At 31.6% G+C, this 16830-nt stretch overlaps 1 protein-coding gene across 1 annotated transcript in view; it reads left to right on the forward strand.

The window, feature by feature from the left end:
- The first annotated feature begins 2200 nt into the window (after positions 1 to 2200).
- Positions 2201 to 16830, forward strand: part of LOC149424180 (uncharacterized) — a 388030-nt gene continuing 373400 nt past the window's right edge. Inside the window, exon 1 of the mRNA XM_089651345.1 lies at positions 2201 to 2354. Coding sequence (XP_089507471.1) covers positions 2244 to 2354 — 111 coding nt within the window. The 5' untranslated portion in view covers positions 2201 to 2243. The remainder of the gene's footprint in view (positions 2355 to 16830) is intronic.

Genomic DNA, 16830 nt, shown 5'->3' on the forward strand with positions numbered 1-16830 from the left:
ATGCCAAGATCTCGCATTTCCGTTACTCTTTCTAAATTAATTAAAATTATTTTTAGAGTTTTGTTTAAGTTTTTGCGTTTTTTAACATTTAAATATTAATTATTTGTGAGCACCACTTATGATTTATTCTTCGGACTAAAATGGCTTAAAACGTGTTACGTACTGGTAAAATAATAATTGTCTTCTTAGCATGAAATACACATAATATCAGGAGTGTTCAATAAATATTTCGGTTCGTCAAAGATTACAAAGTACTTAATTGTCGTTAGAAAAATACAATGAATATCTAGCAGGGTATTCATTATAGTCCGTTCTAGAGGAGACTCTGAGTTAATCTGACAAGGAAAAAACTCAAACTGAGCTGTCGACCGCCTGGAGATCGACTAGCATCACGTGTCGTAACTACCGCCACATATGGAAATGACTTAAAACTACATAAACTGAAAACAATACTTTAGATCTACACACTCTATATTGGCAGTCGGCATAGAAACGACGATCAAATAATAACACTACAAACCATTTAAATTTATGATGTAATTAATGTAAGATTAATTTTAATTTATAATTTATAATTTATAATTTATAATTTATAATTTATAATTTATAATTTATAATTTATAATTTATAATTTATAATTTATAATTTATAATTTATAATTTATAATTTATAATTTATAATTTATAATTTATAATTTATAATTTATAATTTATAATTTATAATTTATAATTTATAAATAATAAATTATCAACTATTAATTATTAATTAATGTAAGATCAGAAGAATATGTACGCTGATAGAAAAATTACAATGTAGATAAGAATAATATGTTAGAAAGGAAAAAACTATATGTAAGAGAAAATAGTATTGTAGTTAAGATAAATTAAGACAGCGAAACAGCTTTTTTCTTTTATAAATTTATTTTAACATTTTCATTTTAAAATATACTCGATCACAAAAAGGTTGCCTTCTTAATAAATTATTTTAGGAGGTCGCGCAATTCTAGGTAACACAATTTATTTTAGTATTAGTGAAGCATTTTATATCAGAACAAATTTTTCTCTTTTCGGTCCCATACTCAGTAAGAACAAAACTATGCTTAATATATCTATGTTTTATTTTTTTATGTGAATACCGCACAAAAGTCCCAACTGCTCCCAACCATCTGGAACAAGTGAGACTATGGTATCCCCAAATGAGGAATGTTGTGAGGCTGAAGGTAATAAGGAGGAGGAGCAGATGGGGAAAGGAAGGGGGGAAAGAACCTGGCTATTTGGATCTGGTTACTAAACTCGGCTAAAGACATTTCAAGCAACGTTTCAATTCTGAATGATGGTCTTACACCAGGGCCATACGGAGAGTATCTGCCACTCTTGAATGACCCGCAAGTATGTTATTTTAATTGAATAAATAGTGAAAAAACACAAATTAATCAAATCAAAATTTCTTGCGCACGCCTAAATCAAAATTTCTTGCTAGTGGCGCGCCTCAAACCTAGACTGAAATTCGGTAAATGGTACCTTGTAACTTGCAAACTAACTTCTGCAAATAAACATTTACTTATAATTGTACCTACCTATTTAGCTAGTACTTAGCTACGCCGAATTTCTCAAGATATATTTATAAAAATAATTTTAAAAAAAAAACTTTCTTTTAACAGGTTTTTTATGAAGCATTATGGATTCTTAACTTAGTTTCTGGCAACATTTAAAAGCTCGAAAGATATCAATAAACGGTATTTTATTGAGTGCTTCAAATACTTTCCCTGGCTTATAAATTATATAATAATATAAAGTGTTTATTACCTTCCTTTTTTGTAACAAATAGGGATAATGATATCCTCACTGGAATAGGCATGTATAAAACCTAACATATAATAATTATTGTGCGAAATTCGTAACGCCAGGGTTCCCGATATTTCACATACGTATCCCCATACAAAGACGATAATAATTTTATTACAACAACAAATAAATAAATAAAAATATATATATAAATTTTGTCAAATTTTTGTAGATTTAATTTGAATTTTTCTTGTGTTCCGCTACGAACCGCAAATCGCCTTGTAATGTAAACAAACAAATAATCAACTTCAAGACGAGTAGCGACATTTCTTGACCATCGGTAGAGCGCGCCACGATACGAGTTTCGGCAAAGCTACGTCGGGCCGTAGCAGTCTGCGACAGACAGTCCGCGATAGTCGGGCGGGAAGGACACCTCTACGCCGCTACGACAGCTTTAACATGCCGACTACGAAAGGATCTCTACGAATGGATATCGCTCTCCACGGGGCGATATTTTGTGTTGTTGTGATTTCTATCTTCAGCAGCTCGGCTTACGTCGATGCAAGAGCGGTGAGTCACACTTTTTTAGTAACTTTTGTTCTTGTTTTCTCGCTTTTGGCAAGGTTCTGCCCGTTGTTGGCAAAAGCAATAATCGTCAGAACTTTTTTAATGTTGCGCAAAAAGTTTACGTTGCTAACAACACTGTTCAATTTTGGAAATATTAAACACACTAAATAAATGCTATAACCTTTTCGTAAAGTGATGTTTACTATACAAATTTTGGTTATAGGCGTTGAAACTGAATATCATATGTTTTTAGAAGAAAATATTTATAATTATATAAGTCAGGTTTTAGTTTTTTTATGAAAAGTTTAAGATATTTTCTATAAACAATTTTTGAAAACTTTTTTGCTTTAAATGATTTTATTTTACTGTGTATGTCACACAATATATTATTGTTCACAACTTTATTTAAGTCGTGTTAAAAGTTAATGTGATAGGTGATAATAGAGTAAATGCTTTATATGAAATATTGTTTTCTTTAGAATATTTAATCATTATTTACTTTTGCATTGTTTTATGAGTGAGAAATAATTATAAGATATTTTTTTAAAGCCGACGGCTTTAATTAAATCAATATGTCGAGTTCTTGAATTGTCACGTATGAACGGTCATGGAACTTTCACCAAATTGGTAATAATATTCGACAAAAATCAAGAGTTGGCATGCTAAGGCAACTAGCGGAAAAACACTCCACAGAATAAAACACAAAATATATGTGTATCGATTTGAATACGATAATGTGCTCACTTGGATTCCTTCAAACCATTTTTGTTTCCTTAAATTAAATTAAGTTAAATAAATTATAAAAATATGCAATTTGAAATCATAATTTTGTTAATAATACAAAATAAATTATTTTTACGAATACGTAATAAAAAATATTTTTTGCTTTTTTTTTTTGAGAGGATATTTTTCCATATTTTATTGCATACGTGTAAGTAATTATAAAAACCCGGATTAAAACGATTTAAAAAATAATTTACGTCCGTGAGATGGGACAAGTAAATCGAAAATTTCATGATGCCATATCGCTCCGTAAGACAGTTTGCTATATGTTTTTCTGCTAAGATTTTATTTATTAGAAACTATGTCAATATTACTTACACATTAAAAATGATATTTGTGTTGCTATCTTGTCAGCATTTGACATATTTATTTGGGTACCCGGATAAATCATCACAATCATAATTCATCACATCTTTAAAAAGTCATGGAAAGTGATGAAACAAAAACTTTTTTAACTGGGTTATCTAGGTTAGGTTAGGTTAGGTTAAAAAAAATTTCATCGTTTCTAATAACGTTTCTATATCACGTTTTAAAAGTGTGTTGAATTGTCACTGTGTTGAGTTATCATGGAACCATTTATTTTTTCCTCGGTTGTCAATGCATAACGCATATACTTGTAGGTCGTCAGTGTGTGATATTATTTTATATTTTGTCAGTGTTTGACACATTTCTATTCTGTCAGTGTATGACAAATTTATTTCATAACATAAGATCACGCAAGTAGAGTTGTCCCCAACAACATAATATGTCTTCACTTTCGAGAATGTCTTTGCCAAATATCACAGAGAAATGTAAATAAGACAAGAGACAATCATTTCGTGCCTGCTTATTGTATGTGGCGAAAAAAAGGACAAGACAAAGAAATATAGTATTTAAAAGAAAAATCTTTAACATTGCTTTTTTTTCATTTTTACTGGAATATTATTTTATGATTTCAAATAACAAGTTTCAAATGTGCTGTATGCAAGTGAGTACTGTGTTCGGGTGAACTCTGGTTGTGCCTATAATAATTTTAACGGAATGTTAACATCAAAAATTTTATGGTTAGAATAGCTGCTCGTAAATGGACACTCATTAATGTTGATATCGATTGTGTGGGTAGGTGTATTGTTTGTTTCGGTTGGTATCCATTAATAAACATGCAACCCGTCGGCGGCCATCAGGGGGTGGGTATGAATAATAACCACCCATTTGTGGGGAATGAATTTATGTTAAGGGGAGAGCTGAATCCACAAGGGTGGTTTGATGTTCTGTATTTTCAAAATGTGGACATTTTTATTTATGTCTTAATCCACGACCTACATATTATATTTGAGATGGAGTTATCAAACATGTTTAGAGCATTTTTGATGTTTATCTATACTTTACCCGGTTTCATCCGAGATTCAACACATTTTTATTTGAAATTATGTGTGGGTTACCCTAAAGAGATAGAAATTTAACATGGCAGACTTTTTCTGTAGGCCTTTTTAATATATACAATTCCGTAGTACGTCATTTTGATGGTAACCGGATAAATCATCACAATGATATTTCATCACATCTTTAAAAAGTTAAATAAAGTCATGGAAAATTATGAAACAAAAACTTTTTTAAATGGGTTAAGTAGGTTAGGTTAGGTTAGGTTGGGTAAGGTTAGGTTAATCTTTTTTTTCATCGTTTCTAATAACTTTATATCACTTTTTAAAAATGTATTGAATTGTCACTGTGTTGAATTATCATAGAACCCATTTTGATATGTCATAAGGTTTTTCCAGCGTTAACAATATAAGAAGTGTAAAAATTGATTACAAAACATCGACATTTCTCTACTTTCTGTAAATATAACAGACATGTATCTTATACATAAATCTTCTGGAAGAAATCCTTTAAATGATAATGAAATTCCTATCAAAATATGTTACGCAGTTTAGAAGAATTAAGCGCACAGACCGACGCGGATAGCGGTTTTATTTTATACTATTTAATTTAACTAGTTGCTCGACTTTTTTCTACTTTCTATAATCATAATATGCGTGTATTATATATAAACTTTTTGGAAGAAATTTTCTAAATGATAGTGAAAACTTTATCAAAATCCTTTGCGTAGCTTAGAATAACTAAGCGCACAAACAGACAGACTTTATCTTATACTATTTAGAGATTAATGAACGTTTTATAAATATAGGGCCTAGTTCAACAAATTAGCGTGAAGGATTAATAGTGGATCTAAGAAATCAGCACATATTGAATTTCATGAAAAGGTACCGTTATCGGAGAGTTAAGGGTTTATGTATTTTTATGTGAATAGATCTAGTTTTGATACCTGGCTTTGTCCTATACCTAATTTAAAATTAAAAATATTTAGCAACGGTTATTTCGTTTTTTTTTTCAAGTTAATTGCATATTTCATAGTTTCGTAGAACATAACGGAAGAGACGATGCGATGTCAAAACAATCGCATTAACCTAGAAAATCCATTAAAAAAATAAATTACATTCCTCCGTGGTCAAGGGGTAAGGCTCTCGATTAGAAATCAGAAGGTCGCATGTTAAAATCCCGGATTTCGCAAGTAAATTTTATTTGTTAAATTTGTGTTATTTCATAATTTATACATTAAAAATAATGGTGACCGGATAAATCATCACAATGATAATTCATCACATCTTTAAAAAATTATATAAAGTCATGGAAAGTGATGAAACAAAAACTTTATTAACTGGGTTAAGTAAGTTAGGTTAGGTTAAAAAATAGTAATTTTCATCGTTTCTAATGACTTTATATCACTTTTTAAAAGTGTCTTGAATTGTCACTGTGTTGAGTTATCATGGAACCAAAATAATATGTAGTTTACTATACTCATGGCACGTTCCAGAGTGGAAGATAATCTCAGTATCGCCCCGGTGTAAGACCACCATCGAGAATTGAAACGATGAATGAAATGGCTTTAAGCGTGTTTGATGACCAGATCTGAATAGCCAGGTACTCCCAGGTACACTTTCATCTTTCCCATCTATTTCCCCTCCCCACCACCTTCAGCCTCACAACAAACTCCAATTGAGTATGCCATAGTCTCACTGGGTCTCTTGTGCGGTATTTACATTTGAAAAATGGAGCCAATGTACACAATTGGATAGTTTTTTGATGATTTCCACTTCACAATTCATATCATCATAGGTTATCAATAATATCGCAGTATTGGAATGATTTAACCTTTTTTGGAGTAAAGTTTAATATACATGTTTCATAGGAATACATCATTATAATACGGATATATCTACATAGTTTTATTAAAGTTCAAATAGAAACATATTTATTCGTGTCACGCAAACGGCAAATAAGTATAATCAATAATAACATATATTGTGTTAAACAAGAGTATTTAGGTATTGTACGTGTTTATGAATGTCAGGGTTATTGCTCGTAAAAGTAGATTTTCAATTTCACATTACTAGCTGAACCGTCCTGTTCACAATATTTGCTGTACTGCTGAATTTACAACAATAATAATTGTTTTCAGTAAAAACTTTTTTACGAGTTAAGTTACTCATGTGTGATATTTGAGATCGATTATTTGCCTAATTTGACCATACGATTGTTTTTGCGTTGATGGTAAATTAGGAAAATTCCGTTGATTCAACTGGAAAAAGGATTCAAAAGCTTTTCGTAAAAGCTTTCAAACATTCCTTTAAAGTACCTTACTTATGTTTTTCTAAAACAGGAGAGTTTACTTTTAAAAAGGTTAAGTCTAACCGCTAGTCTAATTACTGAGAACGCGCATAATCTTTTCCAACACTGTTGTCTGCGAGGAACGTTTTACACAAATTGTTGTTTGTATTTTAGGATAAAATTCCAAAACTAAAACTGAATTTTTATATACACCGAAGTTATGTTATATATAATGAAAACGTGAAAGAAAGACCCATATTTTTCATTATTATTGTATTGTGTAACGTAAAAGACACAAATTTATCGTAATTTTAGAAGTAACTTAATTATTTTATTTAAAAGTTAATTTTTTAAAATCCCTGCAGCCGCTTTGGATAAATGTAAACATGAAATTCGTGCTGGTAAATTTAGCGTTGGAACATTCATTAGTCGTTTATAGTTTCAAATTTATTCCCAACAAAAAGCTTTTTTGCCAAAGTTTTGTGTTTATTTAAATAGCTGGAACAAGATATTTTCAAAAATAACATCCATCACATCTGGTCACAAATAATTGCCGAAATTGGTTTTATATTCATGATCAGATGCATTGTTTTACATTCATATTGTTTTTTATTTAATTCCAGTGAAGGAGATATATGGTTTGCCATACCATTATTTGATTAATAAAATTACCCTTTACGACACTTGATCCTAAATTTTTATTTGTCATAATTACGAACATAATGAAAATAAAATTCCATTTTAAAGCCTAATTGTTCGATAAATAAATAAACAAATTATTAGATAAGTAAAACCACAGACTATTAAAACAATTTTTAGCTGAGAATTTAGCTAAAACAATTATTTTTAATCTAATGTGTGTAATTCAATTTTCGAAAGATGTATTTTTATTTACGCCAACATAACTTTTTTCAACTCGTATAGATAATTAAACCAATAACAAACTTATCTTCGTCGTTAACTTTTTCAGTGTGATTTATTTATATGAACAATGGAAAAAGTTCTACATGGTTTTATTAATAATAATAATAAACAAGTGGGAAAGTTATACAGGGTTTCAAATCACAACATTGCAACATTAAATTTCCACAACCAACTAACTATTTCCCAAGTAGAAACCTATTAATTCGCGGAGAATTCCAACGAACTCATGGAAATTCTGAGGGTATTCATAGTCAATGTTGCATGGCCGAACTCGTTACAACTTTATAGTGAGATTGATCGTACATATTTTGCAAGGGGTTGAACTACGTACCCTTGACTTATTAGCGTCCTTGATTATTTCTGAATAGCGTGTTCACCACTCAGGTTCACGACATCCCACCTACGTAGATTAACCAAGATATCGCTTTAGGGGTGAAGAACATGTCTCGCATTTGGCCAGTCAACCTCCTTAATGGTAGCTAAATCATTTTAAAACATTTTACATCGGTCTCATTTAAATATATGGAATGATACGCCGAAAATTTATTAGTCATAGACGCATTAGCAAAGTAATCCAGGGTGCGTACATTGGTCGACATTCTTATTCTTGAGTCTCGTTGGAGGTACGTAATTACATACGCCAAACGTCAAGTCATTCCACTCGAATCGAGGCCCAGATGCTAACCCTTCGAATATCACTTTCCCTCGAACGCCAGCTGACACTATTTCCGTAATAACTTACTGCTTTTTTGAAACATAAATTCATATTTTAATTCTTCCTTAAAAGCACCTCTAAACTGCTAAAGCAGTTTGTCAGTCGGTAAATTTATTAATTATAACACCTAAGCACACATTTAACAAGAAGCCCCAATATATAGAAAATAGATTAAAAAGAATAAAATTTCAAGGAATTTCAAAATAAAGGCATAAAATACATAGACAGATTGATTTAATACAGTCAACACACTCATAGGCACACACACACAAAGTCACACAACATACTTAAACACACTCATAAGCATATTCATACAACTACATGCATACAATTGATGGATACTAAATAAAGTACTTGTAAATGGTTCCGTCCTACCAAATAACGTCTTTATGTATTTATACAAACGTATGTATATCTATTCTACCTGTATGAGTTTGATTTTATTTTACAGCTAAATAAGCGTTCTACAGTTCTACGCAATAATTGTAAGGCTTTCATGTGCATTAATACAGTACCATAACTTTTTAAAATACGAATAAAGACATTTGACACGGAATTTTGCGAGGCGCTTTTCACAGATAAAATAAAGACATTTGCAGATGACGAAACGACAAGCTAAAATAATAGTAAGGAACATTAATACCTTGCAAGCGAATAAAATTTTAATATGCCAGGAGCAGTTTTTAAGGTTAGAAATACCGTTAACACGAGTCAAGTGCCGTGAGGTACCTACCAACACATCCACTCTGTATTCGCCGGCAAACGACGGATACAAACGTCAGAAATCCACGGTGAATTTCTTTGCACGTTAGAGGTTAAATGTACTTTCTTGCTTCCGTGCTTCTCAATCTGTACCTAGTTACATGCTCTGAGTCAACTCAAGAATAATAGCTTGTACGATTTTAAGCTAGTGTAAATTGAATATGGACAATAGAGAGAGTAGTCGATTTTTAGCAAGAAAGAAGAACACAATTTACACATTGGACAATAGCCTCATCGGGGAATCCTATCTAAGTTTAGATCAATGGAAATATTACGTTTCATGACAAATAAATGGAACTTTCAAAGGATTATGCTGTTAGTAGAACAAACACTGCACGCTTTTAAAAATTGCATTTATCTATTCAATTCAGGGCACCACAATTCAAACCCGCACAAATTTATTCAATACGCTACATCAGTTAAGGCCAGTTATTCCATACGTAGTAATTCAAAATCATGTGTTTTTGGTTTGAAAATTTGGTCGCCTAGAAATGTTTCAGATGCTTTAATTATATACTGCGAGTAGAATATATCTGGGCCTTAGAAATAATCGAGTATTTTTTAGATAAGTCTTTTTATAAGCCCAGAAAAAAATAATGTAAAGGTCTATGAAAACTGCTTTAAAGTTAAAATCTCCTACTTACGAACCTATTTTCTGTTATGATTTTATTATATAATGTGGCAAATTAAATTATTTATAAAATGAAAAAAAAAAAAAAATATTTATGCCTGAACATCCACAAAATAAAATAAAAGGCACTTTTTGGCCATGTTTTTCTCTTGCATAAATCAAAACAGGCGGATGGTGTTAAGCGGGAATTTAAACTTTATCGCCATCTACGTAAGGGTTGTTATTGATAGCGGCTCAATTTAAAATATTACATGACGTAGTGCATCGCCTTAATCCTTTACTTGTTTTGAGTTAAATATTTAAACATATTTTCTGCTTGATTGTTAAAGATATTAGTAATAGGTACGTATGGGATGTGCTCCTTGGCTCTTAGCAACATTTTTTTGGAATTAAAAGTAATGATTTCTGTCATCTGTCTTAACTCTAGCACTTAGATTTGCTTTGAATTTAAGTGCTATTTTGAAAATTGAAACTCACTACGTGAAGTATTCAGACAACCAATAAATTAGATAAGTACCCCCCAGGAAGGATTCAGACAACCAATAAATTAAATAAGTACCCACCTTAAATGATTCAGACAACCAATAAATTAGATATGTACCCACCTTGAAAGATTCAGAAAACCAATAAAATAGATAAGTACCCACCTTGAAACCAGTAAATTAGATAAGTACCTACCTTGAAGGATTCAGAAAACCAATAAATTAGATAAGTACCTACCTTGAAGGATTCAGAAAACCAATAAAATAGTACGTACTAATTCTACTTTCTTTAGATTGTATATTTTTACTTTAGAATTTTTAACTTCACTTGGACTAGGAATTTTCAGCATATTTGGCTTCCAGGCAGTTGATTTTTTTCTTGCTTACATAAAAAAATAGTTTTATTTCATTTTAATTTTTAATCCTAGTTACTTAGAAGTTGTGGGCGTTAAATATTAAATGTTGACAACATCAATATTATCGTTATACTTACGGGTCGAGTATTCTCAGCATATCCGTCAAATTTACAAGAAACTTTTTTGATAGGTCTCCTAATAATTTCACCGAAAAAAAAAAGTGTTTAAAAAGGCGATCAAAAATTTATAATCCTTCAACACCGCGTTATTACGTTCAAAGCCGTCATTATTTTCTGGAGCTTTTTCGATCGATTCTGTCAAATTGATATTACAGCCAAGCTTTTATACCTTCCCCAAACAATCGTCCTGTAATGATGAAACGTTTGGGTGACGTTGATTGACGGGATGAATTTTATGTTAAAATGGAAAATGTTAATTCGTCACTATTAAAATTCGCAGATTTTACAGCTTTTTAAAAGGATTTTCGGGATCGCCGCTAGTGTTTGTTTTATCCGAAAAAATATTTTTAGCGTGATTGATTTCAAATGCTTATTAAAAAAGCAAGGCTTATTAAAATATTCGAATTCCAAAATATTATGCTTAAAAGTTTAAAACGTCTAAGTAATCTGTTTTGACAAATATTTTTTGTATTAGTTTAGTTGTGTATTATATCATCATCTTGGTGAGGGAAGAAATTTAAAAACATAGCTCTAAATGACTCCAGACGTGTTTTAGTGACTAGATATGAATATCTAGGTACTTCTTAAGCATATAAGAACATTGGAGGGGTCTCATTTATTTTCCAACGATGGCCTAAAATGGTGATCTAATCGAACGGCAAAGTAATCCAACCGCCAGAATACGGACTTGTGCTTTGTATAGTAGTCGAAATATTCAAAATATTTTTGAAATAAAATTAATTGAATAAATATAATTTTAAAATTATCTTAAATTAAAGGTGCTCCTTCGGAAGTGTTGTGAGGCGCGCCTCGAACTAAACACCACGTGACCATATCAACTACCGTTTATTTCAATTCTATGTGACTTTCACACCTCACTCTGCCTGCATGAAATCAGCGGCTCTCGGAGGCAGGCCCTACGACTGCCTCACTTCGTAATGCGTACATTTGTACTACGTTATGCGGCTCGGTGAGCGGAAATCCACCGTCAGTATGATGAATTTAAAAATATTTTAAAGACAACCAGTTCTAGTGAAAAACGAAAATATGAAAGGCTAGTATTTAAAATTAAATTTTGAAAGTACATATACTTTATTCTTCTCTCTCATCCGCTTTTAGGAAAGTCACAGCCTCCCCTGTCTTATTGCACGAACCGCCTCTGTTTGCAGCACACCTGAAGACTTTTTAATAAAACGAAGCTACATTTTATTATTAGGAACGTCTCTAGACCCTCCAATATCCCCGCCAACAGCGTTTGGTTAAATATTTACACTCAATAACAAAAAAAGTATCTTATTATTGCCGAAACTAAAGAGAAACAAGATAAGTAAAAATTAACAAATAAAAATATTAGAAAAGCATTCTATATAGAATTGAATGGAAGCCAACGTCGCAACTGAATTAGAACCGTTTGGTTCTAGCCCATTTAACACACGCTCTGTCTTTTTTACACTTGTTTGAAATCAGATTTTGCAATATCCTAATTGTATTACATAATGACGTGAAACAATTCTGTTTGTAATTCAGTAATATTTAAGCAAATAATGATCAGACTTTAGGATCAGGAACACTTCCACATAGCATTTCCTATGATCCTTAACCGTCTATTACCTTTCTGTTATCTTTTCTTCACCCCCATTTGTTAGAAAATAATGTGATAAATCCACTCATTTCGGGCGGTTGAAACTGTTGTAGTATCAATCAAAAAGTCGTCAATACTAATAGTCATCGTTTCTAATACCTGAACCAATGAATAAAGAAAATACCCTAAGAGACCCGGGCCTCGATTCTTGACGAAGTCATTCCACTCGAACAACGAGTGGTTCGACCCGCTAGTTGTTCGAGTTGAATGATTTTTGACGTTTGGCGTTTTTATGTATGAACCTTCGACGAGACTCGATAATAAGAATTTCGACCAACGTATGTACTTTCGATGACGATTGCGAGCGGCCTGGATTGGAGAATCGATTCCCTGAACCAATTACTAAAGAAAATACCATAAGAGACCTGAACCGGCTGCACACTTAACTAAGCTGATAAAGTAGGTACACTGTTTAAAAAACGAATACTAAAAATTTCCCAGAAGCGGTCTATATTCATAATTTAAAATAAATTATTAATGTTATTTAACATTTTATTTCTTCCACGTTCCCTTGGGGAATGGTATTGCCGAAATCTACCGGAACAAGTAATATTCCAAATTAAAACAAAGAACTCCCGGCGAAAAGACTGTTAGAAACAAATTGAACAATTAAAAAACTGGCCAATCCTGCTCACCCACCATCGGGGTGTACCATTATTTGACAGCCGGGGGGTGTTGGCGGTGAAATATCAAACCCAAAGTGGGTGGGGGCCAAAGTGATGAATATTCCTTTTGAGGTCACCCACTGTGTCAGACCGATACAATTTCACCTTTTTTGCTAATAGCCTTACACAATAAATACGCATAATGTTACAGGCGAGGTGGGCGGATATCACGGAACCGCAGTCATGAATGACCTCCCGACAAAAAAATTGTATTGAAATTTATGAACCCTTGAAACCCTACGGTAGATCACATGTTTTTGAAAATTATGTATATGCTAGTATTATGGTTTTAAAACGTTTTTAATGAAAAGAGTCTTTATGTACCCATCAATGCCTAAAATAGTCTTGGCTGTGTTAAATACAAGCGAACCAAATAATATTATGAAAATATACAGGAAACTAAGTGCATTAAATTCATAAAAAAAAGAAAATACCTTTATTAATGTACTATTTATTAATAGGTGGCGGTAGCTGGGTGGGCAGCGTGGATTTGATTGTTATACAAACATATTGTTTTATTTAAATATTGAGGACAATATTAGTGATTTATAAACGAAAATCAGAAAAGGAAACGGTCACATCTGTCCCAGATGTTACCGTTTCCTTTTCTGATAAGATTTAGGACATAATTGGATACCACTGGACTTTCTCTCAGGAATGGTATATTTAATTTAAGGGTATGATAGTTTTTTTTTAATAAATAGTTAATACATATCAAAAAAAAAGTTCTGTTAAGCCAATTGAATTGGCTTGCCCAACAGATGCTTAAAGTTTAGTTACATATACATTTTAGAAGTTATAATTTACATCTTATATCTACAGAATCAATATTTCACAGAAACAGAAAAATCAGGTTTCCTTTTCTGATTTTTCTGTTTCAGATTTTCGTTTATAAATCACTAATATTGTCTTCAATATTTAAATATTACAATTTGAGGTTTTACTCAATAAAGTTATTCCGAAAAATAAATATAGTTTTATTCTGAGACAAAATTCTGATCACACGTGACCGAAATAAAAAGAGGAAGTTCACTGGCTTATTTTTTATTTTATTTTTTTAGTAATTTGCACATTTAAGTTAACAAATGACTAATTAATTTGTTACATACAAATATACAATGTTTTTTCTTGCTTGATGTGGCTCCTACACAACATCTTGAACTTTCCAATTGGGGCAGACTTTAGGTTTTCCGGCATATATAGTTATAGTACGGCGCGTTATAGTATATCATCCATTTATAAAATATACTATTCTGAGAATTCGCCTTGTCCTTTTTTGGTAGGCTGATTTCATAGCACATCCTAGTTTAATGTTTGTGTATGTCCTTGTTGTATACAATTTTATTTGAAAAATATTTGGGTAGCAGGTTGTTTACTATTTTGTGTACAAATATCATCGTGTTCAAGGTTAACATCTGTTTCACCGTTAGCCAATTTAGTTCGTTTAACATTTTATTTACTTTTGAATATCTATTTCGTCTGAGTATTGTTCTTATTGCCCTATTTTGGAGAATTTGAAATATGACTATATTAGATTTCATATAAACTATAAATTTCGGGCGACCCCGGGGACTTCAGCTAGTAATGAAATAAAAGTAGCCCCAGAGAGTGCTCATATTCACGTCATCGACGATCGTCCTGTTCCTTCTCGCACGTCTTATATGCCTTCGAAAAGGATAGACGGTACTAGAAAGATGACATCACGTACGACCTCTCTTTGATACTAGTATATTTTATTTTAACTCAAGAATAGCTACAAATAATATTTCCACACTTAACCCAATTTCCCCTCATCGGATATCATGAATTTATGTATCACAAATCATTACATTTATCACTTGTACTTCTCGCAACTCATTGCAATTATCACTCGAACCTTCACCTGTCGCAACTCGTCGCAATCGGTACTCCTACCTAACACAACTCGTCACAATTACCTCTCGTTATTATCACAACTCGAAACAATTATATAACTCGTACTAATCATAGATAAAACATTGTAAATTGACTAGTAGTTCTGTAAACACTAGATCTCGCTTCCAAAAAAATATGTACCCATCTAATTTTATCTTATTTAATAAAACAAAACCTAAATTATCACTTAAATCTATTAGATTTGTAAGGTACTTAAATACCGACCTACTTAATTAATAAAGACGACTATTTCACATTTAAAAAATAACCTTTACTGAACTATTAAAACGACCACCATTTTAACAACTTTAGACGGATGAAATTCCAAATGGTCGAGTGAAAACAAATTTTTAAATCCATCAATGAAATGGCCCAACTCTACGTCTCTGAACTATGCGTCCCGGAAAACACTGGTCTGAGGGAATCAACTCTTAGATCAGCAACATCAGCAGCTGTAGGCAGACTGATGGAACCTAAGCGCAAGCCAAATACTAAGTTTGGTGATCGCGCTTTCGGAGTATCTGGGCCGAAGGCTTGGAATAAACTCTCTCCGGAACTAAGATCCATAACAAGTCCAACAGAATTAATGTCTAAACTAAAAACTTTCCTTTTAAAGTAGTCTAATATTTTCAAACAGAGACATAAACACCGTTGCTGTTTCAGAATGCCAAAATTTTACCTGTTAAGGCTATACTGTGGCAAAAAATTATAATTCAGCATATATTTACCCCGCAGCATAAAGAGAAATTAAAACATAAATACAGCACTAGATTCACGCGCAATGACGGGTTAATAGTTCCGAAATTTAATAATAAGTACTGACAGAGAACGTTTGAATACAACATTCGGAAGATATTTAATTTATAACCTGACAATATAAAGCAATGTAAGTCTATGAATAAGGTTAAATATATGGTAAAAATTGGCTATCGGAAAAAAAATATTTACTTTAATATGTATGAAAAATTGCATGAAAAAATGTTGATTCTGTAGATATAAGATGTAAATTATAACTTCTAAAATGTATATGTAACTAAACTTTAAGCACCTGTTGGGCAAGCCAATTCAATTTTCTTAACAGAACTTGTTTTTTGATATGTATTAACTATTTATTAAAAAAAAGCTATCATACCCTTAAATTAAATATACCATTCCTGAGAGAAAGTCCAGTGGTATCCAATTATGTCCTAAATCTTCTATCTAAATTTCGCTAATAAACAATTTGTTAATGAATTAAGTGTTAATATCAAGTGACCTACCAGGTACCTAAGTATTTTACTTTATATTATTTCCATATATAGTAAGTAATAACATAGATCATTGTAGAAATGTATTATATATTTGTACGGCGCCCTTGAGGTGATTTCGCACAAAAACTGCGCTATACAAATCATACAAATATTATTATTATAAAACAGGAGCTCCTCTAATTCGACTATTCACAATAATTATCACTCGTGTTTACGAAATAAGTCACAATTATCGCTCTTACTTACCACAAAAATCCAATTCCATTTCACAAGACTTAAGTCTACTCTATTATTTGAATATCTCCTTGAAAATTTCTTTGAAGTTACTCTTTCAAGCAATTTGTCGCAAGTAAATTAAATAATTAGAGAGGTTTTAGGCTTTCCTTTCCACGTGCTGGAGTTTTATAATCTCTTAAAAGTGCGGCTGCAAATATTAATTAAACGAAAACCCGAAAGCTTTGCCTAGTATCCACGATTACATTTCAAGGTAAATAAATCTTTATACATAATCAAAATTTTGTAATGTTA

Source organism: Hesperophylax consimilis, chromosome 4 (assembly GCF_061612785.1).
Source record: "Hesperophylax consimilis isolate HC1 chromosome 4, BYU_Hcon_1.0, whole genome shotgun sequence".
NCBI lineage: Eukaryota > Metazoa > Arthropoda > Insecta > Trichoptera > Limnephilidae > Hesperophylax > Hesperophylax consimilis.